The 26,637-nt window shown below is 46.3% G+C and overlaps 1 protein-coding gene across 1 annotated transcript in view; it reads right to left on the bottom strand.

Annotated features, from left to right (window-relative positions):
• LOC135883530 (cytochrome P450 2J2-like) overlaps positions 1-17,388 on the bottom strand; it is a 28,016-nt gene extending 10,628 nt beyond the window's left edge. The window contains exons 1-4 of the mRNA XM_065410713.1: positions 17,045-17,388; positions 4,578-4,740; positions 3,554-3,703; positions 1,176-1,336 (exon numbers count right to left, since the gene is read on the bottom strand). Of these exons, the coding sequence (XP_065266785.1) occupies positions 1,176-1,336; positions 3,554-3,703; positions 4,578-4,740; positions 17,045-17,215 (645 nt within the window). The 5' untranslated portion in view covers positions 17,216-17,388. The remainder of the gene's footprint in view (positions 1-1,175; positions 1,337-3,553; positions 3,704-4,577; positions 4,741-17,044) is intronic.
• Positions 17,389-26,637: the final 9,249 nt, after the last annotated feature.

The following is a 26,637-nucleotide window of genomic DNA, read 5'->3' as shown; positions in this document are numbered from 1 at the left end:
GCTAACATGGGATAGGGACAGAAAACAGAATCGTAGAAGATTAGGGTGGAAGAGACCTCAGGAGGTCATCTAGTCCAACCCCAACTAAAACAACCCCCTCCCCCATTATTTCTTAGGGATTTGTAACCAGCATGTTGCGCACATTCCAGAAACTCACCCAGGTGTATACGAAGACTGGTTCCCTTTAGCCTGACTCCCTACATCCTATTGTTTCTCCCAGTCACTCATTGCATCACGTTTCAAATTAAACGGCAAGCTCTTTGGGGTGGGGACTGTGTACGTGGGCAGCACCACAACAACAACAAAAATAAGGTGCCAATGACCTTGAGAAGGGTTTGGTATTAATGACGTCTTGAAAAAGCTGATAGTATGAGACTGGACAATCCCCATGTACATAGGTGTGGCAGCAGCCTTGGGCATTTTGAACTAGCCAGGTTTGCTAGGTGGCTTTACACTACCCGGGACTGAGACGGAGGGGACTTTGTGTAACACTTGGGAAATATTTTCAAACTGAATAAGACGACCGACTGGGGGCCCCGACAGGTCTTTTTGAATCTGAATTTCTCTCATTTTAAGATGAAGGTTTTGGTGAGTTTCTGGGATCCGACATCCGGACATTATTAAATGTCAGCATAGCAAATTACAGTGTCATGAGTAAATGATACCGCATGGTAACAGAGCGTGGTCACCAACCACTCTGCTTTTGCTACTGGGTCAGTCGCATGTTTTACCCTCGTTAAGTCACGTTTCAAGCTCACGGATTCAGTGATTTTAAGAGATGTCTGCGAAAACACCATTTTGTGCACCATTGTGGCCAGGGCTGGCATAAGGGGGCAGCAAGCAGGGCAATTACCTGGGGCCTCACGAAGCTAAATTATGGGCCTGCCCACCCGGGGCTGGAGCCCAAGCCCCACCACCTGTAATTTAGCTTTCTGGAGCCCCCTGTTGCATGGGGTAATGGCCTTGCTTGCTACCCCCTAATGCCAGCCTTGTGTACATTCCCGATGTATTGTTTATTGCCTGTGTCCGGGCCGTGATTTTTAATAAAAATACCCAGGCCAAAATCGTAGCCTTCGTCATGTCTAATTTAGTTGGTAAGCTCCAGGAAGCAGATACCACATCACCTATTTAGGGAGAGGGACATAAGAAATAACAGCGACAAATTGGGAACTCACTCTCCTGCTGAGGATGCCCGAGTCGCTGAGCAAACAGGCATTGGCTTTGAGCAGCTGCTGGAAGGTCTCATCGTCGATGGAGAAGCGATGTCCCAGAACCACAGCACAAATGACATTTGCAAGTGCTTGGCTGAAGGAGACAGTAGGGTCCAAGGGCTGTCCTGCAAACACAGTTATTAACATTAATGTTGCCTGCGACTGTGTCGCCCCCTGCTGGGACGAGACCCATGTCCTGGAGCCTGGGGAAGGAGCCTGGGATCTAGCAGGTCTTTTCAGTCGTGAACGCTTCTGAGCCTGTGATTCTGGTATACAGCATCATTCACTAATAAACATTTAAAAGAAGCAATCAAAGACAACTCAAGCTGGTCACAAACCAACTCGCCGCAGAAGGTTCAGTGTGTTAAAGGGACCTTGCCCATCTCTGCAGCTGTCCAGGCGGAAGCAGAACATCACTGGAAGCTTTGTGAAGTGAGCAGAGCTCCTGGCCAGTAACGCCCCTCACATGCCAGCAGGTTCTGTCCCAGGCTGAGAGAGAGAGAGATTGTGGGGCACGTCACTGACAGCTGCTTTTTCCTCCCAGCCCCAGAATTCCCACTAAACTCACTGGGCCAGATTCTCTCCAGTGGCTGAGGTCTGCTTGGTGCAGCAGATAGGAGTGGGGAGGGGCGTCAGGAAGCTGGTTACAGCTCCCTGATTCTCTGCTTGGCTCTTTCTCTAAAAATTATTCCTGCAGGGCAAAGGAAGCAGCGCTATGGGATACCTTGACTATACGTGGATCCATTGCATGTGTCACCCAGTTGCTCTGCTCTCTCCCCTGATCATAACAGTCACTGGCATCTATTTTACATTCACTTCTAGGACCCCTTTCACTCTAGTTACAGAGCCGGTAATGGTATCAACACACCACGGGGTCTTATTTATTGATGATCTCACTTAGCAGTGGGCTAAGACTTTGGGGCTACTTTTGTCCTAACTTACAGTCCACGGAACCTGCGTGACTTCACTCATGTTGCACAGGGTGTGACAGCAGGGTGGAATTTGGGCCTATGGGCTTGATCCTGGAGAGAGCAGGGGCTTTGCAAACTGAGGCCTGGATGAAGGCTAGCTGGCTGACTCTTAACCCAGACAAGATCCTAGAACGATGATTAGATACTATGGTGACAGGAGTGCATTAGAAATGCACTGGATTAGCTACGTAGACATGCTGGGTGATTGGGAAAAACAGCTAGAGGGGATGGTGGAGTTGATATCTGCCCCTTTGATGATGCACTGGAGAGGTGACTTAGCCAGAAGGGTACCCAGAAGTCACCTACTACAAGACAGGCCCAACGAAGAAAGTAACAGAACGCCACTAGCCGTCACCTACAGCCCCCAACTAAAACCTCTCCAGCGCAACATCAAGGATCTACAACCTATACTGAAGGACAATCCATCACTCTCACAGACCTTGGGAGACAGGCCAGTCCTCGCTTACAGACAGCCCCCCAACCTGAAGCAAATACTCACCAGCAACCACACACCACACAACCAAAACACCAACCCAGGATCCAAACCCTGCAACAAACCCGTTGCCAACTCTGTCCGCATATCTATTCAAGGGACATCATCATAGGACCTAACTACATCAGCCACACCATCAGGGGCTCATTCATCTGCACATCTACCAATGTGATCTATGCCATCATGTGCCAGCAATGCCCCTCTGCCATGTACATTGGCCAAACCGGACAGTCTCTACGCAAATGAATAAATGGACACAAATCTGACATCAGGAATTATAACATTCAAAAACCAGTAGGAGAGCACTTCAATCTCCTTGGTCACTCAATAACAGACCTAAAGTGGCAATTCTTCAGCAACAAAACTTCAAAAACAGACTCCCACCTGAAACTGCAGAACTGGAATTAATTTGTAAACTGGACACCATCAAATTAGGCCTGAATAAGGACTGGGAGTGGTTGGGTCATTACAAAACCTAAACCTAATTTCCCCCATACTAGCTTCCCCCTATTGTTACTCACACCTTCTTGTCAACTGTTTGAAATGGGCCACTCTCATAACCACCACAAAAGTGATTTTTCCTCCCTTGGTATCCTGCTGTTAATTGAATTGTCTTGTTAGACTGACCTCACACTTGGTAAGGCAACTCCCAGCTTTTCATGTATTTATACCTGCTCCTGTATTTTCCATTCCATGCATCTGATGAAGTGGGTTTTAGCCACGAAAGCTTATGCCCGAATAAATTTGTTAGTGTCTAAGATGCCACAAGGACTCCTCGTTGTTTTTGCTGATACAGACTAACACGGCTACCCCTCTGAAACCTATGAAAATAAGGTTATGGTAAGTGAAAAGCCCCAAATATGCTGGCAATGATGTACCTCTCTCACTCATTAAGTACTCCACCAGGTGACAGGCCTCCTCTTGGATTCGGTGCTCCAGGCCTTTCTTGCCCAGCCCCAGGTTCCGCAGGGTCATCAGCCCGAAGCGTCTCTGCTGCTTCCAGGTGTGACCATTTGTCATAACAATACCTGAGGCCATTGAGAATCGGTTATTTATATAAAGCAAAATCATTCACCTAGTAAGAGTTCAACTTAAAATATATTTTCTAACATGACAGAAATCCAGAAGAACAAGCACTTTGTTAGTTGCTTTATCTGGGGCCTCAGACATGAGCAGATTGTGACAACTCCAGAAAACTCCCCTATTTGGAGGGTTTTGTTGCTTTTTTTTAGGTGAAAAAGAAAGCCGGGCTTCAAACACGCAGGATACAGTTTTCATAATTCACACGTCACCTGAAAATATGAGGATAATTTCACAGCTGGGGATGCACACAGAGATGTGGGGAGTTACTTCCCAGGAGATATGGGGTGAGGTCGGTTTCAATGCAGGGTGTGGATAAAAGAGCATTGATGGTTTTGTTTGAATGACAGCGCAGGACTATGAGTTGAAGCCCAGCAGGTAGGAAGATCTTGCCCAGGTTTCAAAAGCCTTCACGCTGTGTGAGTGACCCAAAATTAGTGTTGTGTCAAAGGCATGTCCAGTGGGACACTGAGTGATGTTCATGCTCCGAGCTGAAAGCCTGTTGATGATAGTGACGTTCACAGGACAGAACTAATGATCCTCAAAGTGATTTAGATGCTTAACTCCCATTGATTTTGAAGATCTGGGCCCAAGAGACTATGAATGGATCAAACAATCTCCTTAACACTCTGGATTTTACCCTTCAGTCCCATTCAGTGGCTGCCTGCCCCATTACTCATCACCAGACCAGCTATTCATGTAGCTATTTTTGCAGTCTGGAGATGCAGCTCCATGGGGAGATGGCTATGAAATAACGGAACTGCCACCCTTACAGTGGGCACCCCAGTTTTTTGCACGGTGTCTGTGGAAAAAGAACATTACCCTTTTCATTGCCCTTTTCATCGAAGAAAGGCGTTGTTGGCCGGCCAGAAACATCTTCAGGGTTGGTGGTCAGACCATCTTTCACTGCTTGGAATCCATGCAATATAATCACGGGGCTCTCTCCCAACCACAAGGTGAAGATGTTCCCATGAATCTGTGCCAACTAGAGACATGATCAGTGTCAGCAAAGCACGTCTGAAAAATGGCATACAACAAATTGTGACCCAAGAACCTCTTAATGCCAACTGGTAAGGGTGTTACAGGAATATCTTGATTCTGGTATACACAAGCACTGACTTTCATTTTTCTGGGTGGGTGCTCCACCCCTGCTCTACCCCGAGGCCCTGCCCCAACCCGCCCCTTCGCCCAAGGCCCCACCCTCGCTCTGCCTCTTCCCGCCCATGCTCCACCCCCTCTCCCCAGCGCCTCCTGGCCACCACCAAACAGCTGATTGGAGGAGGGCCGTTGCATAGCTGATCTGTGGGTGGCTGGTGTGGAAGCAAAAAAAGAACTAACAGAAAGGAACTGCAATACATGACAGTTCGTTAGCAAGAGTCAGGCTAACTGTAACCCTGATAACGCGAGATTTGTAGAAGCGAAGATTGTGTGAGGCGGGTAAGAAAAAACTGTGTGAGAAGTTATTATGACTTTATATAAATAAGGTGTAGAAGACCTTGTGTAAATAAGGTATAAAAAATATTGTATGTTGGCAAAAGTCAAAACAAGTGAGGAAATAAGATATCAAGATGGCCTATGTATAAACAAAATGCAGCTGTCCCTCATTATTTCTGTAATGAAAGGTATAAATGCTTGCTGTAATTAGTTACCTGAGAGAGAGACCTGCTTAGCTCTCTCCCTCTGCACAATTGGGAGAGTTAATAAAGCTTCTGACTTGCTGTACCCAAACAAAAGAGTGAGAACTCAGTTTTTCTCTGACAATTTGGGGGCTCGTCCGGGATGGCAACGCCCTCAGAGGCACCGGCAGCTGCTACGGATCGTTCCCCTTCGAACCCCATGGCGCCACAATAGAGGTAAGAGACCTTTTGAAATCTCTATTGGGGTGTCGGAGGAGGACTGTCCGTGGGGCCGTCTGTCCCTGTTGGGCTCACGCCATCCGAACTTATTGACTGTGCAGCAAGGTCAGATGCTGAGCGGCGTAGGGGAATTGTTTGCCGCCCCCTGTATGCATATGCGAGGTGCATAGGTTTACACCTGTGTTGAAAAGTTGTTACTGCCTCAGCAGGAGGGGTTTTTACCGCCTCGAGTAATGCATCGAGGTACTTGGGAATAGTACCTGAGGTACTTGGAAATAGTACCTGAAGTAAGGCCTTGGTGTGTGTGTGTGTGTGTGTGTGTGTGTGTGTATACACCAGTGTGAATTAAGTGTTACTGAAAGACGCCCAGAGTACTCTGCGAAGTCTTTTGGCTCGTGACCAGAACTACTCTAACGCAAGCCCGGTAACTAGAGGATCTTTTAGGAGATCCGACCCACGGTACGCTAACTCGGCCTGGCATCGTCCGGCGAGGAGGCTACCTGGGTCTAGGAGTGTGTAAACCCATCTTCCCTCCCCTTTTCCTCTCCGTGTGAGCCACTGACAGTCTGACCATCTCACTGGATGCAACAAAGTAAGCGGCGCCGTCTCTCTGAGATTAGCCGCGCTCTTTGCTGAAGGGAGGTGTAGGAGGTCATGGCTATCCTCGTTAGTCTCTCCTGTGTAAGTACCCTGTAGGGAGAGATCCTTAGTTTATAAGCCGCTAGCGCGGACAAGGCATCCTCCTCCCTGTGTGTGTGATTGGAAAATGGGTGGGGGACAGTCTAAGCATTCCCTTTCACCCCCTAAGGGTACCCCAGCTTATTTCATGTACGTACATTATGGTCCAACAACCTGCAGGTATTTAGATAGTTGAAATCTTTACACGCGTGCAAATCCATCTAAACAATGCCCACTAAAAGGTACCTTCGATTTAAATAAACTTAAATATCTCAGAGAAACCCTGGCTTTGCCAAAAGCCTCTGATGCGCAGTGAAAGCAATTTGTCTGTTGGTGAGAGAAAGCAACAAAGAGACTCCACGAGTCTCGGGTGCAGAGTCTAAAGGACTCCCAGGAAAAATTGAAAGCCCAAGTACACCATTTACAACTTAAATGCAAGACACCCGGCTGTCTTCCTGCTCGAGCAATTCCTTCTGCTCCGCTTTATCCCCAATTAGTTAGGCCTAAAAGTAAGGAGGAAACTGCTAAGGACATTGTAGATTTCTTCAGGAATCTCACCCGGCAGTGTCAGTTTCACCACCACGTGTATCAGCTACACAAATTGTTCTTTCTTCTCCTATAAGAGAATCCTCCTCTTCACCACAAAGGGATAATTCTGATATTCCCAGTAGCTCTCCCGAGTCTGGTCCTTCTGAGGAGGGTACCCGTTATTTTACTAGAAGCGTAGCACAGACAGTCCAGGCTCCTTTAAGAGAACTGCCTGGGACTGCAGGACAGTTGGTTACAGTGTATGCCCCGTGGTCGCCAGGAGATCTGAGAAACTTGGTGAAGGAATTTCCTAATGTTAGGGAGGAGCCAAAAAAATTTAGAGACGAGCTCCGGACAGTGGTTCAGTGTTATAATCCATCTTGGGCAGACATTAATCAACTCTTACGAATAATTATGCCAGCCAAAGTTCGACAACGGCTTACCAGACAGGTAGCTTGGCCAGGTGCCGACCCTGGAATTGACCGTGATTTAAAAGAGGCTAGGGACCGTCTCTTAAATTCTATTACAGAAGTCTGCCCTAAGAAGACAGATTGGACAAAAATTACCTACTGTAAACAGAATAAAGGAGAGTCCCCTGCTGATTATCTGGATAAACTGACGAAGGTTTTTGAACAACATTCGGGAATTGCTCAGCCAGCTAAAAATGCCAAAGAAGCAGTAGGGGCTGCTTTTGTTCAGGGACTCTTACCAAAGATTCAGCAGCAGTTGAGAACTATCTGTATTGGCTGGCAAACTAAACCCCTTTCTGAACTGGTGACAGTCGCCAATCATTGTACAGCTTGCATAAAGCAAAAAAAAAGAATACTGAAACAAACCTGTTGACCTTGCAGTTAGAAACTTATCAAAACCAGGGCCGTGGGGGAATGAAAGAAGGACGAGAACGAGGTCGTGGGCGAGGAAGAGGGAAAAGTCCCTCGTATCCTGCCCAGTCCAAGTACAATGCATGCTACATTTGTGGCCAAGAGGGACACTGGAAAAATGCGTGCCCAGCCCGATTATCTCAGAACCCTCCACCTCCTTTCCCAAATCCTGAAGCGTCTACTTTTACCCCACAAACTACCTCTTACTAGGACAGCCTGAGGGAACGTAACTGCATCATGAATCCTTTAATTCCCATTAATCAAGAAGGTCCCTATGTAAATTGTGAAATTGCAGGACAATCTGTTACTTGTCTTGTGGATACTGGAGCTAGTAGATCTGCTCTAAGATCCTCGAAGTTTCCCTCTGTTCCTTTGTCAACTTTGTCTGTAAATGCCGTTGGCATTTCAAATCAACCTGTTTCGCATCCTGTCACAAAACCCCTTGCGATTTCACTAGGGCCCCTTGCTAACAAGCATGCATTCTTGCTCAGCCCCTCCTCTCCTGTGAATCTGCTGAGAAGGGATCTTTTGTGTAAATTAGGCTGTACTATCTATTGCACACCAGATGGCGTATTCTTACAAGTTCCTAATAAGAATACTAATCTAGTGTTGGCTACACTCCACATAGAGGAGCCAGCTAAATTACCAACAACTCTTAGCCCTGACCTTGTGCATTTGTTATCACAAGTTCCCCCCCATCTCTGGTCTCGGCAAGCAAATAAAGTGGGACAGATTCGGACAGCTACGCCGGTTAAGATTTTTGTTAATCCTTCTAAAGCTTTGCCAAGGGTTCCACAATACCCTCTGTGCCCTAAGGCAGAGGAAGGTATAGCCCCAGTAATGGAGTCTTTATTACAGCAGGGTATTATTGTTGCCACCACCAGTTCTTGTAATACTCCTATCTTTCCTGTAAAGAAGCCAGGAAAGAACACCTACAAGTTTGTTCAAAATCTCCGCGCGATTAATGCTGTTGTTTTGTCTTCTTTTCCTGTGGTTCCAAATCCAGCTACAATTCTTTCTTGTATTCCACCTTCAGCCACCCACTTTACTGTTGTGGACCTTTGTTCAGCTTTCTTTTCTATCCCCATTCACCCTGATAGTCAGTATCTGTTTGCCTTTACCTATAAAGGACGCCAGTACACCTGGACTCGGTTACCCCAAGGGTATACTGAGTCCCCATCCTTGTTTTCCCAGATCCTAAAAAAGGATCTGGATGATGTGGTTTTTCCAGGTAAATCAGTGCTTATACAGTATGTGGATAATCTTTTGCTGGCATCCCTTTCTTTTGAATCTTGTAAAATTAATACTTTGATTCTTTTGACTGCTTTAGCTGCTAAGGGTCATAAGGCATCCCAGGAAAAACTACAGCTGTGTCAGCCCAGGGTTCATTACCTTGGTCATAATATTTCTCCTGGTACTCGTCATTTATCAGATTCTCGTATTTCAGCTATTCTAAATATGCCTAGGCCTGGTACTATTTCTCAAATGCGTACTTTTCTTGGCATGACTGGGTACTGTAGACAGTGGATTTTAGGCTATGCAACTATAATTAAACCCTTACAGGATCTGACTAAGTCAGATACTCCTGAGCCTCTTCCTTGGTCTCCGGAGGCTGAACGAGCTTTTGTTGCTATCAAGCAAAGCCTGTCCAGTGCACCGGCCCCGGGACTTCCTGATTATTCTAAACCATTTACTCTTTTCTGTCATGAGCGTAATGGGTTTGCTTTGGCTGTATTAACGCAAAAGCACGAAAATAAACACCGTCCCATTGCTTATTACAGTACTGCCCTAGACGCTGTGGCAGCTGGATTTCCCCCTTGCCTGCGTGCTGTGGCTGCAGCGGCCCTTTCTGTTCAAGTATCCGAATCTATTGTCTTAGGATCTCCTTTAATTGTTGCTGTTCCTCATGCTGTGGCTGCACTCTTGTTAAAATCTAAAACACAGCATTTATCCACTTCTCGTCTCACAAAATATGAGCTTGTCCTGTTGTCTTCATCTCATATTACTTTGGCTCGTTGCCCCGTTCTAAATCCTGCCTCCTTGTTGCCTGGGCCAAAGGACGGAGAACCACATGACTGTGTGTCTGTGACATCGGTTCTCTCCCGTCCGAAAAATAATTTGCTAGATGTGCCTTTGCAAAATCCTAATCTTATTTACTTTGTAGATGGGTCGTGCTTGCGAAATTCTAAGGGTAAATTGGTTGCTGGTTATGCTGTGTGCTCTGCCTATGCTGTTATTAAAAGTGCTTTTCTTCCTTCTGTGTTTTCTTCTCAAATGGCCAAACTTGTGGCTTTAACTCGAGCCTGCATTCTAGCTCAAGATCAAGCAGTTACAATTTATACAGACTCTCGTTATGCTTTTGGAGTGGTACATAATTATGGTTTGCTCTAAAAGTATAGAGGTTTCCTTACATCCACTGGTTCTCCTATTAAAAATAGTCTGTATGTATCTGCTCTTTTGGATGCCCTTTTATTGCCCAAAGCTATAGCTGTTGTTAAATGCACAGCTCACCAGACCCCTCATAATGAAGTTACCCGTAAAAATGCTTTGGCAGACTCTGCAGCCAAAGCAGCGGCCCTTTCTGCACCTCAGGCTGAATATACTTGTGCTTTAATTAAACAGCCTCCACTAGCCTCCCTTGAGGATCTGGCCAAGATCCAGGAAGCAGCACCTGTAGCTGAGAAACGTTTTTGGAGTGCTAATGGCTGTATTCTACACCCTGACCATCTTTGGCGTGCCCCAGCTGGTCGCCTAATTGCACCGAAGATGCTAATGCCCTATCTTGCTCGTGTATACCACGAAATGGCACACGTGAGCAAAGGGGGGATGGTTGCTGCAGTTAACCGAGATTGGTGTGCATTCGGTTTCCCAGTCATTGCACATCACTACTGTCAACAATGTGTAATTTGTCAGCAGCATAACATTAGTAAAGCTGTTAAAGTTAGGCAGGCAGCTCCCCCTCCCCCTTGGGGACCTTTTGTAAATGTTCAAATTGATTTTATTCAACTGTCTAAATGTTGTAGTTATAAATATGTATTGGTTTTAGTGGATGTATTTTCAAATTAAGTTAAAGCTTTTCCCTGCAGGAAAGCAAATGCCAGAACTGTTGTAAAACTTCTGCTTAAAAATTTTGTACCACGATTTGGCATCCCTGTAAGTATCAACAGTGACCGTAAAACTCATTTTACTGGACAGATTGTAAAAAAGTTATGTGCAGCTTTGCAAATCCAACACAACCTTCACTGCCCCCACCTTCCGCAGTCTGCCGGGGCAGTGGAACGCCAGAATGGAATTCTGAAAAATAAACTGGCCAAGATTTGTGCTAAAACAAACTTAAAGTGGCCAGATGCCCTTCCTCTGGCACTAATGAGTATGAGAGCCACTCCCAATCGAAAGACTGGACTCAGCCCTCATGAGATTTTGACAGGGCGCCCGATGCGACTACCAACTGCGCCCCCACTGACCCTAGCTCAAATGAACATTCATTTAATGGATGACACAATGCTTAAGTATTGCCAGGCACTAATGAAATGTGTTAAGTCTTTTTATACACAGATAAAAGAAGCACTACCCAAGAATCCTGTGCAACCCTGCCACTCGCTGGAACCAGGAGACTGAGTCTACATAAAAGTCCATCAGCAAAAGACTGCCCTTGGTCCACGCTGGAAGGGCCCTTTCCAAGTCCTGTTACCCACCAACACCGCTGTAAAGTGCCAAGGACTGCCCACCTGGACCCATGCTTCTCACTGCAAAAAGACCCCTCCACCTGGAGAGATTCTCCAGCTGCTGATCCGCCTATTTCTCCTGCTAGCTCTGCTGTGCCTCCTGGACAGCAGGGAAAGAGGACAAGGTGAAGTGCTAGTAACCTCTCCCTTGTCCACTGACAGATCTACAATGCCTTTGAATTCTTTTACAGGAATCACACCAGTACAGGGTGAAGTGCTAGTAACCTCTCCCCTGCACTATGGTGAATCACAACTGCTTTAAAAAAAAAGAAAAAGAAAAAGAAACACTCGCTCTGCTGAAACCACCAAAGTCCAGGGATTCCTGACTACAAAAGACATTAATAACTGGCCCTGGTAAAAAAAACGAAGCATTGTTTATTGGCAAGAAGGGAACTGTAGGAATCGTTCCTGGGAATGCGGGGTCCAGTAGTGGGGTGAATTCTTTCCAGGGGCAGGACTTTGTGCTTATAAACAGGTACCTTCAAGATGCACTGCCCTTCCTAATTGGCTTTCAAAAAATGAATATCAAAACCGCCTTGCCACCACTAAACTACACCCACTAGTCCCTTGACCCTTGCCACCACCACTGTAACTTACCCAAATACAAACCGTACTGTATATTCCAATGAAACCCATTGGCCAAGGCTTTCACATCTTAGTAATTTACTGAAATTTTGTTCCAAAAAATTATTCTTTAAAGTTCAAAATAATGTATATAAGCGAACAATTAAATAAAAAACAAATAAATCAGTAAAAATAAAAATACATAATATCACTACCAGCGAACCCCAAAAATTAATAATCGCAATTAATAGGTTCTATAGTAAAGTAAATATAATAATTGTTCCTAGAACTTGTACTGTGTTAAATAAAAAAGGCCCTTATTGTTATTTGGTCACCCAATTAGTAAATAATCAAACAAATACCCAAAAAGTTTGTTCTGCCACTGAAAATTTTACCTGCATAGAAATTATTCCGGTGACTAATAATGTGACTTGTACCTTATTGCAATACACCCCCTCTTATGCCATTAATATTAATGCCTCCCAAAAATACATAAAAGTGTTCGACCAACAGATGTGGTATAATACTACACCCAAAAAAAATGTATTAAAATATCGGTAGACTGTAATTAACACTACACTAGGGACTGTTAAATTTTCATTACCCTTATCCAGTTTCCAAATTACTTCTACATACCCAAACTGCTCACAGGAAGCTGCCATTAAATTAGCACAACAGAGGGCTTGGGTTATTTCTTCTAAAAAAAAAAAAAAAACTTGACCGGATCCCTGTAAAATGGGGCCAATAGTGCAGCAGCAGTTTAAAATATTTTTAAAAACCAAAAACATAATAAAAAATTGGGCCAACTAAAGAAGGCCATTGGCCTTGTTTCTGAAGCACAACTAACCCAAGTACAGGCTAAAGTTGGTGAGTTACATGTTATTTCCGCCCTTAGTTCTATGACCCAAAAGTTGCTGACAAAAATAATACTAAATATCACTGAGGCTGGGAAGGCATTGCAGTAAAATCTAGCATATTCAGAAATTCAGGATTTCCTGAATGACCAGCTGATGGCCATTCAAAATAATCTAAAACATCAGGCTTGGCCCACTGCCCTTACAGACACATCAGGAGTACCATCTGATCTGTGGCCATAAAGACTTACTTGGAAACTTTCTAAATAAAAGTGCGGACGTTCTCAATGCTCCTTCCAAGCATATGGACCGGTAAAGGAAGTGTGGGCTCCCACATACCGTATCCTGCCGAGTCCATAAAAAGAATGCATGTGGGATTGGGTAATTCACCGAAACATCTGGGAAATTAGACCACCTAGTATGCCCAATCAATTTTTAGTCAGTGCTCCTGAAATTACACCTGACATTTAAATGGGGTTAGGAAGTCAATGAACATTTTGGCCATTAGAACCCCCACAGCTTCAGTGTATACGTAAACTGAAGCCAAAAAAAGTTGTCACTCTTTATGACTACGTTTGCTAAAAAAGTAGGGGACAAAGAACTACCCTGACAGAACACTTACTTTTTCAAGCTAATAATAGCTGTGTGTATGTTAATAACACCACATTGCAAAACATGCATTTTAATCTCACTACCACTGCAGGCAATCATATTATTTACTGGCCTGCAAATAAAGTTTTCCAAGTAGCCCTTAAGTTCCAAATACCCTTTAATTGGACTAGTTTAGTACCTAATAGATTTCAAAATTTGTTTTCACTGTTACCAAAAATTCAAAAAATCTCTAAAGTACAAGGGCAAATTCACATGCTTCAAAATATATATCAAGTTAAAAAGTATGCCTTTCATACTGCTTATAAAGTATCCACTTTATGTACTGAGTATAATGTATTGTGCTTTATGACTAAGACTGTACAACAACCCCATCATATTATTGCTATAAAAATGTTATTATTTGTGTTGCTATTAGTTAGCTTAAAATTATGTTATTGTTGTTGTAAAAGACGTAATAATAGTAATACCTTTCATGTTCATGCTAATCATGCATTGTCATTACATCCAATCAAAACCCCTAAAATTAAAACATCTAATGTAAAATCTAAAGTCCAGGACTTAATGCAAATAAAAATTTAAGAATGTTTGTTGTACTAGAAGTACAAAAGGGGGGGGTTGTGGAAGCAAAAAAAGAACTAACAGAAAGGAACTGCAATACATGACAGTTCGTTAGCAAGAGTCAGGCTAACTGTAACCCTGATAACGCGAGATTTGTAGAAGCGAAGATTGTGTGAGGCGGGTAAGAAAAAACTGTGTGAGAAGTTATTGTGACCTTATATAAATAAGGTGTAGAAGACCTTGTGTAAATAAGGTATAAAAAATATTGTATGTTGGCAAAAGTCAAAACAAGTGAGGAAATAAGATATCAAGATGGCCTATGTATAAACAAAATGCAGCTGTCCCTCATTATTTCTGTAATAAAAAGTATAAATGCTTGCTGTAATTAGTTACCTGAGAGAGAGACCTGCTTAGCTCTCTCCCTCTGCACAATTGTAAAAGTTAATAAAGCTTCTGACTTGCTGTACCCAAACAAAAGAGTGAGAACTCAGTTTTTCTCCGACACTGGTGAGCACCCACTATTTTTTTTCTGAGGGAGCTCCAGTCCCAGAGCACCCACGGAGTCAGCACCTATGCTGGTATGTACATTGTGGTTCACCCAAGAATGTCATGTGAGGTCTTACATGAAATCTGGCATCACACTGGTTACTACTATCAGTGTGAAATGTATGTACAGATATTACGTAAGGAGTTATGGATAGACAAACTGGAACTATGTTCTTAAGTCTGTATGAAAGTATCAGTCACCAGCAGAGGTGAAAAACAGGCTTTTCTGTCACTGTTGTTTATTCACCTAACTCTGTCCCAAGATGTAAATTAGACACGGTGGCTAGCCATTTCCATACAAAGCCAAAGGTTAGCAAAGAGATGTGAAATCAACAAGAAAGGAGCACACAAGAAAAAACAAGCCACAGGGGAGTTGTCCTGTCTATGAGTAAAGACAGTGAACTTTGGGGGTACTTCTACAAGGCAAAGAAGACACCCTGGCAGCCTTCACTGAGGAAGGCAGTGCTTTTTACTTAATGAAATAGAGGTCTCTGCCAGTCTTGTTTGAAAATGCTGAAGAGAACATTAATAGGTCCTGTCTAAAGCAGTTGCCTAGTTAAGTTTAGTCTCTAGAATGATTTTGTTTGGTTTCCAGTATTCTTATTTACAATTACTTGAATCTCTGATGATAAACTTGTTTTCACTACAAATATATCTCAGTGCTGGTCCAGAGTTGAATCTCACAAGCTGGCGTGTTCTGTTCCTTTGGGCATAGCAGACATGGTAATTCTGTGAGTATTCAGCAGGTAAGGGGCTAGATTCTGCCTGGAACACTCCGAGTATTCGGAGTTCATGTGTGCCTGTCGCTACCTGTACAGAGAGAGTGAGGTCTGCAGAGACTTGGAAGGCAGCGCTTGTGTTGTTATGCTTATAAGAAGCACATGGGATTTTTTTTTTTAAGGGGAAAAGGCAATCCACTGCATTTATTGGAAATACAACAATTAGCTTATGCATTCAATCACAGACACACACTGTCCCACCAGTCGATGTTATAGTTACCAGTCCAGAGTCTGGATCAATCTAGTGGCCAGCTAGGTTGATCATGGGTAGGGAGGAGCCTGGTTTTGTTGGTCGCGACACAATGCTCTGGGGAAGTCTTGGCAGGACGAACCTAAAGTTTCATGGCAAGGCACCCTGTTTATATAATGATTTTTTTTTTATTGGGACCAATGAGTTTTGCACCGTCCTGCTGTAATTAATTGTTGTTTGACGAGTGCTTATTTTTTAAAATGCCTTTTGTATTTTGTTTTTTTATGAAGTTTTTTAGGGTGTTACCCCATGCTGGTTTTGATTATAGCTATTTTGTCCCCATTGATAGGTCCCTGTTTTATTCTGAGAGAGCCCTTTTTGACATTTTAATAGGGGCATGTTGTAATTTTTTGGCGCACTTGTGTTTGTTCTTGGGGGGGGGGGTTTTAGAACATTTGGTTCGGTGATGACCTTCACACTTACTTTTTAACACACACGTTTCTTATTCACACACAAAGCAGAATTGATTTACACAGAGCAAGAGAAAAAACAATCATTGCATTCTTCCATGCTAACCGGAAATGACATGTATGACCCTGACTTATTTGCACATGCCCAGACTCTGGATAAAATTTCTTGAGCATGAAAAATATCTTATTCCACTAATATTCCATATTAATAACCCAGAAAATGACTGAAATGTGTTTATCCAATTGAGGTTTAAAACTCCACATCAAAGATCTCCCACCAGGGGCTCCAGGTGCCCGTCACACAAACAAAAAACACAATATAAAAGGTGTGTTACAAAACCAAACATCAATGGACGTTTCCTCTCCCACACCTTGACGAACAGCAATCCTCAGTTATACGAGCTAACCCAGTCTGAAAGCCCAGCCCAGTCGAACGGATGGGCTTTGCTGTGTCCCCAGAAGGTCAACAAACTCGGGCAGATGGTCATGGCAGACCAAGAAAGGAGCACATCCCAAAGGCTCAGGGCCGGCTCCAGGCACCAGGCACCCAAGCACATGCTTGGGGCGGCAACTGGTAAGGGGCGGCGGGGGGAGCGCGGCGCGGCATTCCGCGGGGGGGGGGGCGCTCCGGCGGCGCGGCGCTCGGCGGGGGGGGCAGCGCGGGGCTCGGCGCTGGGGGGGGTTCCCGCGGCGCTCGGCAGGGGGCGGGGGCGGGCTCCGGCGGCGCAGCGCTCGGCGGGGGGGGCGGCACGGGGCTCGGCGCTCGGGGGGGGTCCCGCGGCGCTCGGCGCGGGGGGGGCAGGCTCCGGCGCGCGGCGCTCGGCAGGGGGGCGGCGCTCTGGGGGGGGTTCCGGCGGCGCTCGGCGGGGAGGCTCGGGGGGCGGCGCTTTTTTTTGCTGCTTGGGGCAGCAAAAAAGCTAGAGCCGGCCCTGCAAAGGCTGGGGCCCATCAGACAAGGGTCTGCTAGCATCCCCTGCCTCTGCTGATCTCAGCTGCTGCCTGGGGAGAGTTTGAGAAGCAAGTTAAGTATACGAAAATAAATAATTACCTTCTTGAGAGTCTCAGGATGAAGTTTAAATCCCAACAGCCACAAGTTCCCGATGAAGGGGAGGGGAGTTGGTCCAGAGGGAAGCCGCCTACCTGCCCATTGCAGCTTCAGAAACTGCACAATCAAGAGAAACACAACCAGAGCCACAAAAAACTCACTGATCCCCAACATCCTCTTGCTGCAGCCTTTATCGTCTGGCTCTGGGCAAACCTACTGCAGCTCGCAGACCGAGCTCTCACTTTGCTGGAGTGACAGTTCCCAGAGAGCTTTCAACCCTCGTATGAGCCCCTCTTCAAGTTTTGTTTCTCTTCCTTCAGACCCACCATCACATTGGAGTCTGGAGTTATGCCACGCCTAAGTTTATCTGAGCAGACTTTATGCCACACGTACCTCGTCCTCGCCAGCCAAACCACTCCTACCAGACCTTAACCTTTGAGTTCCCAAACACAGCAGCCTTCTCTTCACGGAAAAGCGGAGTGGATTAGGGAGATCTCTCTGTGACAATTCCATGTCAAGCTATTTTAAACCTCGATTACATAATAGTTAACTCTAGGCATGAGATTTTATTTGCCAAATGCGGAACTCTCTCCGAAACCATTGGGTTCTGATTTTAAAAACCCCCCAAAGCTTCTGAGTTGGGAGTTCTCTCAGGCTGCGGCACAACATGCGTTCTGGGCTGCTGCGTGCTTTGTTAGAATTGTATTCCCCGGCTGCACTAGAAGCAGCCATGAATTACATTCAAAGCAGAGCTTTTAGGGTTTGAATAGTACAGGCTTCAATTGAGTTAGAAAAAGACAGTTTGAAATGAGGGGGAAATTTTCCAAAATGCTTCCTGGACCACTGTTAGAGAAATTTCACCGTATCCAACACCCCACATTCTGGGTCTCCCCTCCCTAATTAAAGACCCGCTAACTATATAGGCCCTGAACCTGCCAGATAATCCCTACCCCTGTGGAAAAAAGAACTAGGGGGCCTTCTTTATGACAGCCAAAGTAACACCGAAGGCCCAAAAATCAGGCCCTCTGACAGAGGCTCGATATACTGACTGCCCTTACAAAAGGCAGTACAGGCCAGGGTCTGAACATGACTAAGCTGTACAATTCCCTGCCAAACTCGGTCATGGGTCATGACCAGAGGAGGGAGGGGAAGGAAGCAATGCGAAAGGCCTTAGCAACATGATAACCACTTGTTAATGAAAAAAACATAACAACTGCTTACTGATGAAACAATAGTAACGGCTTATCTGAAGAAATTGCTTTGCAAAGGCCAACTTCTCCTGTCGTTCCAGCTATCTGCAAAATTAGCCAATCATATATCTTCTTTGGGCGTCCTGTGTTAACCCCCTATGCCCATAACCGTAAAACCCCGGAAAAATAATATGTACTCTGACGAAAAATACCCCTAGATTGGTGCCAAATAACACCCATAACAGTAAAATAATAAGGAAGGTGCCAGGAATAGGGGGGCAGGCCCCAACATTAATTTCTCGCAAATGACGTATAATTTGTACTGTGCTTGCGGTTTAACGGAATAAAGGCAGCCTGCGTGCTGACCTAGGTGTGGCAGTCTTCGGACTGTTACCCCAATGCATTGGTATGTATGTCACTAAACTGGCCTCAGGCTTGAGTCTTTGAACTAAAATCAATGCGTGGGTGTCTTTGACCACGACACCCCTAAGCAGAGCCCCCAGGATCTCACTGCGGCTCCTTGCAGGCACCGTCTATGGGAGGGCAAACTAAGCAAAGGGCAAAACAGATTTCCCTGGCCAGGGCTTCTCTTTCTCAGGTTCTTTTTTACCAGCGCGACTCTCAGTCCTTCCACTGCCCTGAAAACACAGCTGTGATTGGCACACGTACCGGGGCTCGTTAAGTGCGATTCTTTTGCACTCACCTTCCTCCATCTCAGCGGAACTCTGGGACGGAGCACAGGGCAGAATTCTGTAGTCTCAGGAGGCATTATGCAGCGTCCAACGCAGGGCCACTGCATTCAAACCCCGAATCCGGGCCTCCTTAATGCCAACCAGTCGCTGTGAAGAAGGAAATAGCACCCAGCTGCCTAGTGTGCGACCTTCACAGGGAACACAACAAACTAAGCTTCTCAGGCCACGCTCGGAATCCTCATAAACAGTTAGAGAGTTAAACGAGCAGTGTCCTTTCACCCGGCTGGTTATGCTGGTGCTCTCACCCCTTTGCTCCCATCTCTCCACAGGACCCCAGGCTGCTGCAAGTTCGGAACTGGCCCGGATGAAAGAGTCACAACCCTTCCTGACAGGGCCTCGGAGCCTTGCCGCACTGTTCCTGACTCACTGAGCCTCACAGTGCCACAGCCAACCCCAAGGCCACCAGGCATCTGTGTGATGAGCTGAGGAGGGACCTGAAGAAGGAGCCAGGCCCCCCGGTCCCTGCCGGCATCTTCCTGGTGTTGGTAAATTGTATAGTCAATTGCTTGACCACACTTTGGTTTGCTGTGAAATACAGTAGAGCCTCAGTTACAAACCCCAGAATTACTAACTGCCAGGCGACCACACACCTCATGTGGAACCAGATGTACAGAGTCAGGCAGCAGTTGGTTGCCATACACCAATGATTACAAAAGATCCAGGTCACTTCCAGTCCTAAGAGACCTGTCCCTTACCCCTGGTTGATGTGTACCTCAGCTCTCACACCAAAGACAAGGCTTGGAGCCAATCCTGTAGTGAACTAACTAAGGCTGTATTAACCTGGAGAAAGAAATGAGAGCGTTATTTCCAGGTTAAAGCAGGCAGCGTATATACGCAGCCGAGTTACAGTCGGTGGTTCTGAAAGGTGACAGAGCTGCAGCAAGCTTTCAGCACTGAATGTCTTCTGGGGCCCCCCCAGGCCACGCAGCATGGGGAGCTCTTGCTTATGCTTAGGAATCTTTGCCCCTCAGAGTCCAGACAGCAGAAAAAAATCCAGTTTCTCTTTGTCAGGAATTGTTACCCCCACAACCCCAGCGTCCAAACTGATGGGATGTGAGTTCAGGTCTCTCCTTCCTGGAGGGAATTAGGGATGCAGACAACACAGCCTCTGTCCTTTGGTGCCACACAATGCCCCATATCAATGCCTCATTTGCCTTCAGTGGGCCAGCGAGTACGCAGGACGAGCACTTTACCTGAGCGAATGCTGCTTTTCCTGTTTGCTGAGTTACCCAGTTACAGAGGTTTATGGTGCAAACACTCACTATAACTTTACACCATGGGCTACAGCGGTTAGAAGTGAGATCAGTACGTGCCACATCCTACAAGCATTTCATAAAGCTAAACACATTCTTATCCACTTAACATCTAATTTCTATTTTGATAGGGCTCACACACAGACGAGCCAGACTGGTTCCCGGCTATGAGGCCTGGGCATGAGCTGGTACCTGGTCTGCCAGCATCACAGTGGGATTGGGGAGATAGAAGCTCTGGAGGTTGGAGGAGCAAGTGGCTGTAGGGGCCGGGGAGCCGGGATGGGGGTGATGCTCAGGGCAGCAGGGGAAGGAAGGAGCCAGGCAGAAGACAGGGATCACCAGGGCTGAGGAGATGGTTGAGATGGGGGGGGATCAGAAACTCTGGAGTAGGAAGGGCTTGAGGTGGAGGGTGGGGAGGGGATGGGTACCTGCCGGGGCTGAGGGCAGAGGATGCTCAGAGCAAAGGAAGGAAGGGGATGGAACTAAGGGGCCATTGGGTCAGTGAGACCGAAGGAAGAGGAGGGAAAGGATCAGGGGAGCAGGAGCTCCAGTGACCCGTGAGCAGAGCAGGGTGAGCTGGAGGGATGGGCTCAGAGCAGCAGGTACCTGCAGAGGCCAGGGAGGGGTGAGTGAGCAAGTGGCTGCTGGGAGTAGTGGGGAGACGTATGCAGCCACCAGCCCCAGAATCGTGTGAGTAACGTGCAGGAGCTGTTGGCATCGTCGCTGCTCCAGGCTCTCCAGTCACACCCTAGGCTTGTCACCCAGGTTCACTCAGCTAGGCACTAGGGCTCACCTCACCCCCGCCCCAACAAGCCATATGGGTTTGAGGGAACAAGCAATAAGAGGGAGGAGCCAGCCTTGGGGTCCAGAGAGGCTCCAGCCAGCAGGAACGGGAACAGAAGCAGGTTCTGCAGCAGGGCCTCTCGGGTCCGGATTATGCCATCACATTTCTTTGCCCACTGAATACCGGACGCCACTTTTTTTGCCCACATGGAGCGTTCAAAACTCACATGCCAGGGCCCCAATATCATGAGTGGCTCAAAAATCACATTTATGAAGAACATTAAAGGTGGGTCTCTGTTGGTTTGCCCTTGGGCCCGAGTTTCAAGCTTTTTCCACAGCCACGAAGGCGAGAACTTCCTTCTTATTTGAGAAGAAAGCTGAGGTTTTCATGTCACCCTGTGACTGGCAGCCGGGGCTTTAGGAAAACCACCAAATACCGTGAGACTTGGGATCAAATCGTGAGAGTTGGTGACACGGCTTCTCCCCTGAGCTCATGAACTGTTTGCTCCAATCCCCTGCCCTCCTCTCCTTCACAGCCGCTTCACCTCAGTCTCACTCCAGCTGTCCCCCATGTTCTCTCTTCTCCCCGGCTCCGGCTCCCTTCTATGGCTCATGGAGAAGTTGGTGCAAAAGGGCTAGAGTGTGAATTTAAAGCACAGTAGCTTTTCCGAACCATATGGTCACTCTTATTTGGCGGTGAATGTCTTTGTGCAGGTTAGGTTAATCCGCTTTAGAAATGGATTAACCTAATCTGCACAAAGGCACATTTGTGTGGAATCAGAGCGTCCACATGGGGAACCAGCGAGGAATCTATTCAGCAATAGCTATTCCACATTAGCTATTCTGAGCTTCTTCCCCATGTTGACAAGCCCTAATTTTCACGCACACGCACTGGGGGTGGGATGGGGGAGTTCAAACAGACCAAAGAAACACACTAGAGTCTTTAAAAAAACCTCAGGATTTTTGATCTCACAGTGGGCAGTACTGGGAACCCCCCCTACATTGTCTGGACCCATCCACCAGTCCAGGGAAGAGGCCACTCGTGCAGGTACACAAATCAGCAGGTTCAGAGGGTGTTTGCTTGGCTTGTAAACCAAGCCAAGCCAGACTTGCATGCACCCCAGGTGAAGACTGGCATGCTGGATGTGCATGAGGCCATGTGGTTCAGAAGTCATAGACAGTACTTTACTGTGGTTCTGGGAACATCCTTCAGATCATGACATGTCTCTCTGATGGCTAGAAATCTGTCTTGGGGTAGATATGCTATGGTTGAAATGGAATCCAGAACCACTCCTATAAATGGAATTCTTTGGACAGGATGCAAAACTGGCTTTTCTTTGTTTATTTTTAAGCTTAAGTGATACAACCTGGACAGCATCTGCTGCAAGTTCCACAACAGGTGTAGTTCTGACTTGCGCTGGACAAGCCAGACATCCAGGTAAGAGAAAATGAGGATGCCGTTGCTTCTGAGGTATGCTGCCACCACGACCATGCACTCTGTGAACGCTCTGGGATCAGACAAGCAGGAAATGGAAGGATAGGGTACTGGTAATGAGAGCCATTTATTTTGCATCTCAAATACTTCCTGTGACTCGGGTGAATAGCAATGTGGAAGTAACCATCCTGAAGGTCAAGGGAAGCCTACCAATCTCCTTTGTTCAGCATGGGCTGAAGACCACCTGTTTTTCTTGGGGATGGAGGAAATAGTGAGAATAAAAACCACTATTTTTAAAATTTATTTAATTTATTTCCCTTTTGCTGTGAGCAAACTTCTTCTGCAGCAGCCAGAGACTGCACTTCTTGCAGTGACATGGCTTCCCAGGCATAGTCTCTCCACTAGGGGTCCTTGTAACCAAATGGATTCCCTAATCCTCAACAAAAGTTATAATCTTACACGGTGTTCATGGAATTCATAACTTGACACAGATATATCCCCAGACTGTCACATCTCTCCCCAGTATCAAAGATGAACAGAGCAGGGTACTCCTCAAGTACCCTAGGGAAGTTCTCACATCTCCTTACAAGATAGGACATCTGATATCATGCTTGCACTCCCTTTAACATGAGTCACTTCCATATCACAATCTTGGCGCACCAGACTTCATTTTAGCAATTTGGCATTAGACCCCTTCCACATGGGAAACTTGCTCCTCCCAGATCTGATTAAAAATGCAAATATCATCTGGGTATGTTAAGGCAAATCCCCCATCCCATATATCAATAAAGTAACATCCCAATAACCTAACTGTCGTACAGCATTCACAAAACATTACCAAACAGTTCCAAATGCATCACAGATCTTCCTCCTTTAGATCAAACTGGTCAGGCACACTTGGAAAGTTTTCCCGCACCCTCGCATACCCCCAGTGCTCCCGAACCTGCCACTACAGTAAAAAGGTAAAGAAAAACTTATTTGTTAATGGCAAATAATTTGTAATGAAGACTTTATTACAAGTTTTTACTAATATACACTGGCTAGCATACAGATACATTATGTTAATAATACTACCCGCAATATATATTTTAAGCATTTAAGTATGCATATTATTAAGCATAAGTATAGCAGTTACAAAGCCCAGATTGGCCTGTACCTTTGCTATAATCCCGTATATTTATGCTAAGTACCCCATAACACCTGGCATTAGCTAAAGTAAGCCTTGGCTTGAGCAGATAGATAGGAAATTTATCAGTGTCAGGACATAATGGCTATTTTTTTCATGGCAACAGGGAAGGAGTTGTTCACACAAACTTAGGAGGTGCTTTCATGTCCCTTAGTACCTGGTGCTCAAAGCAAAGATAAGGGGGGCTCATGACTGGAATGCATGGGTTCAGAAGATAAAGGGGGGTACCCCATGGTACCAGAAACAAAGAAAGGAGAAAGCTGATTAATTAAATCCCGTTTCAATGGTATATACGGTACCTTCTTCTGGTAAACAAGTAGGGTATAAAAGGATGGCTTCAGAGGCTTAACTTTGTGGGGCACACCTTCTGCAGAAGGTGAATGTACCACCGCTGCATGGCGCTGTTCTTCTGAGACTAGTATCGTATAGAACCTTTTTCCTGTCCTATATTAATTAAGATGACTGACATTGGTTATTTGGTCTCCTGAGTATATTTCATAATGAAATAATGAAGCAAAGTGTGGTCAAGCAATTGACTATACAATTTATCAACACTCTTCTGTTTGTGAGTTGTCTAAGAACTGACTGTGATTTTCTTGGATTTATTTGTTATTCATAATTAATTGCTTAATACTTTGTGAATAAGTTCTTGGTCAGTGGATCCTTCACAAGCCCTTTGTGGTGTATAATTGATATAAAAAAGCTCACTCTTTGAGTGGCTATATAGGTTTGGTAAAGTGGGAATGTTCTTAATATTTTGTTTGAATACTGTGTGTGCCTCAGTTTCCCCTATGTGTTACTCAAGTATCTAGATCAGTGGGCAAACTTTTTGGCCCAAGGGCCACATCGGGGTTGCGAAACTGTATGGAAGGCCGGGTAGGGAAGGCTGTGCCACCCCAAACAGCCTGGCCCCCCTATCTGCCGCCTCCCACTTCCCACCCCCTGAACCTCCAACCCATCCAACCCCCCCTTGCTCCTTGTCCCCTGACTGCCCCCTCCCAGGACCCCCCACCCCCAGAACCCCACCCCCTATCCAACCACCCCTGCTCCCTGTCTCCTGACTGCCCCGACCCCTATCAACACCCCTGCCCCCTGACAGGCCCCCTGGGACTCCCACGCCTATCCAACCACCCCCTGCTCCTTGTCCCCTGACCACCACCCCAGAACCTCTGTCCCATCCACCCACCCCCTGCTCCCTGACTGCCCCCTGGGACCCCCTGCCCCTTATCTAACCCCCCTCCCCCCCGCTTCCCGTCCCCTTACCATGCTGCTCAGAGTAGCAGGACTGACAGCCGTGCCACCTGGTCGGAGCCAGCCACACTCCCCACAAGGCGAGCTGAGGCTGCGGGGGAGGGGGGACAGCAGGGGAGGGGCTGGGGGCCAGCCTCCCCAGCCGGGAGCTCAAGGGCTGGGCAAGACGGGCCCGCGGGCCGTAGTTTGCCCACCTTTGATCTAGGTGGTAGGACAAGGGTGTGTGATCCTTGCAGAGAGGGCAGATATGTTGACTGCCCACTGGCTTTCTGGGCAAAGAGAATTGTCAACACTTTGTATCCTGGCAACTGATGGCCGGGCCCCCTCCTCTGCAAGAATCAGCCCTGGGTGTTGGAGAACAAAGTGAGGTGCAGGTCAGGTGACCTGTTTACCTGGGGAAGAAACAAAGGAAGGAGGCGGGGCAGCTGGTCGTGACTGCGGCTGGCTCCCAGTTAGGGACTCAGGGGGGAGAGCCCAGGGCTCTGGATTCTCCCGCCCCAGATGGACTTTGCTGTAACTTCCTGCTTTCCGGGCTAACAAGATCTGTTCTACGCTGTGTTCCCGTCGACTAATAAACCCTTGTTTTACAACGCTGGCTGGGAGTCCCTGCTGACTGGGGTGTGTGGCCCCTTTGGGGGCGTGTAAGGCCTCCTCAGATGTCCCTTCCAGGGGACAGGTTTCAGAATGGTAGCCGTGTTAGTCTGTATCCGCAAAAACAATGAGGAGTCCTTGTGGCACCTTAGACACTAACAAATGTATTGGGCATAAGCTTTCATGGGCTAAAACCCAATTCATCGGATGCATGCAGTGGAAAATACAGTAGGAAGATATATATACACAGAGAACATGAAAAAATGGGTGTTGCCATACCAACTATAACAAGAGTAATCAATTAAGGTGGGCTATTATCAGCAGGAGAAAAAAAATCTTTTGTAGTGATAATCAGGATGGCCCATTTCCAACAGTTGACAAGAAGATGTGAGTAACAGTAGGGGGGAAAATTAGCATGGGGAAATAGTTTTTACTTTGTGTAATGACCCATCCACTCTCAGTCTTTATTCAAGCCTAATTTAATGGTGTCCAGTTTGCAAATTAATTCCAATTCTGCAGTTTCTCGTTGGAGTCTGGTTTTGAAGTTTTGGCTCACTGCGGGAAGCTCACAGTGCGAACAAGGGTGCTGAATGCACTGAGGTCAGACCCAGGAAGCGCTGAATCCCAGGAGGCTTCTTGCCCTGGTGAGAGTGTGAGGGACACACACAGCAGCACTAGAGTCCTACCTGACTTCAGGAGACAATAGGTTACATGGTATGTCTCGGATCACTGATTCAATAAGAGTTCACATTTGGATCAGGTTTCAGGTGCTAATAGCTGTGATTATGAATGTGAAATTCACTCTCAGTGGATACTCTGCAACACTTCTCCAAAACTAACTGCTTTGTCATTCTTGCCAGTCAACTTATTCACTACATCATCTGTGAAAAGCAACCACCAAAAGGTGCAAAAACCAGCTAAAGCAGATTCATGAAAAATTCAAAGGCATATTCATGGAAAATTGCTTGCAGTCCCGATAAGCAACAATCTGCCTTTCATTAGAATCCATGTACATAACGAACAGTGGAGAGAGGGAAAGGTGTTCGGTGGCAGCGTTACCAGTTTGGAGATGACTCTCAGTTGTGTATATATATCTCCTCCATGTATGTTCCATTCTATGCATCCGAAGAAGTGAGCTGTAGCCCACGAAAGCTT

The sequence above is a fragment of the Emys orbicularis genome, chromosome 9 (assembly GCF_028017835.1).
Source record: "Emys orbicularis isolate rEmyOrb1 chromosome 9, rEmyOrb1.hap1, whole genome shotgun sequence".
NCBI lineage: Eukaryota > Metazoa > Chordata > Testudines > Emydidae > Emys > Emys orbicularis.
This window is presented reverse-complemented; position numbering and strand designations above follow the sequence as displayed.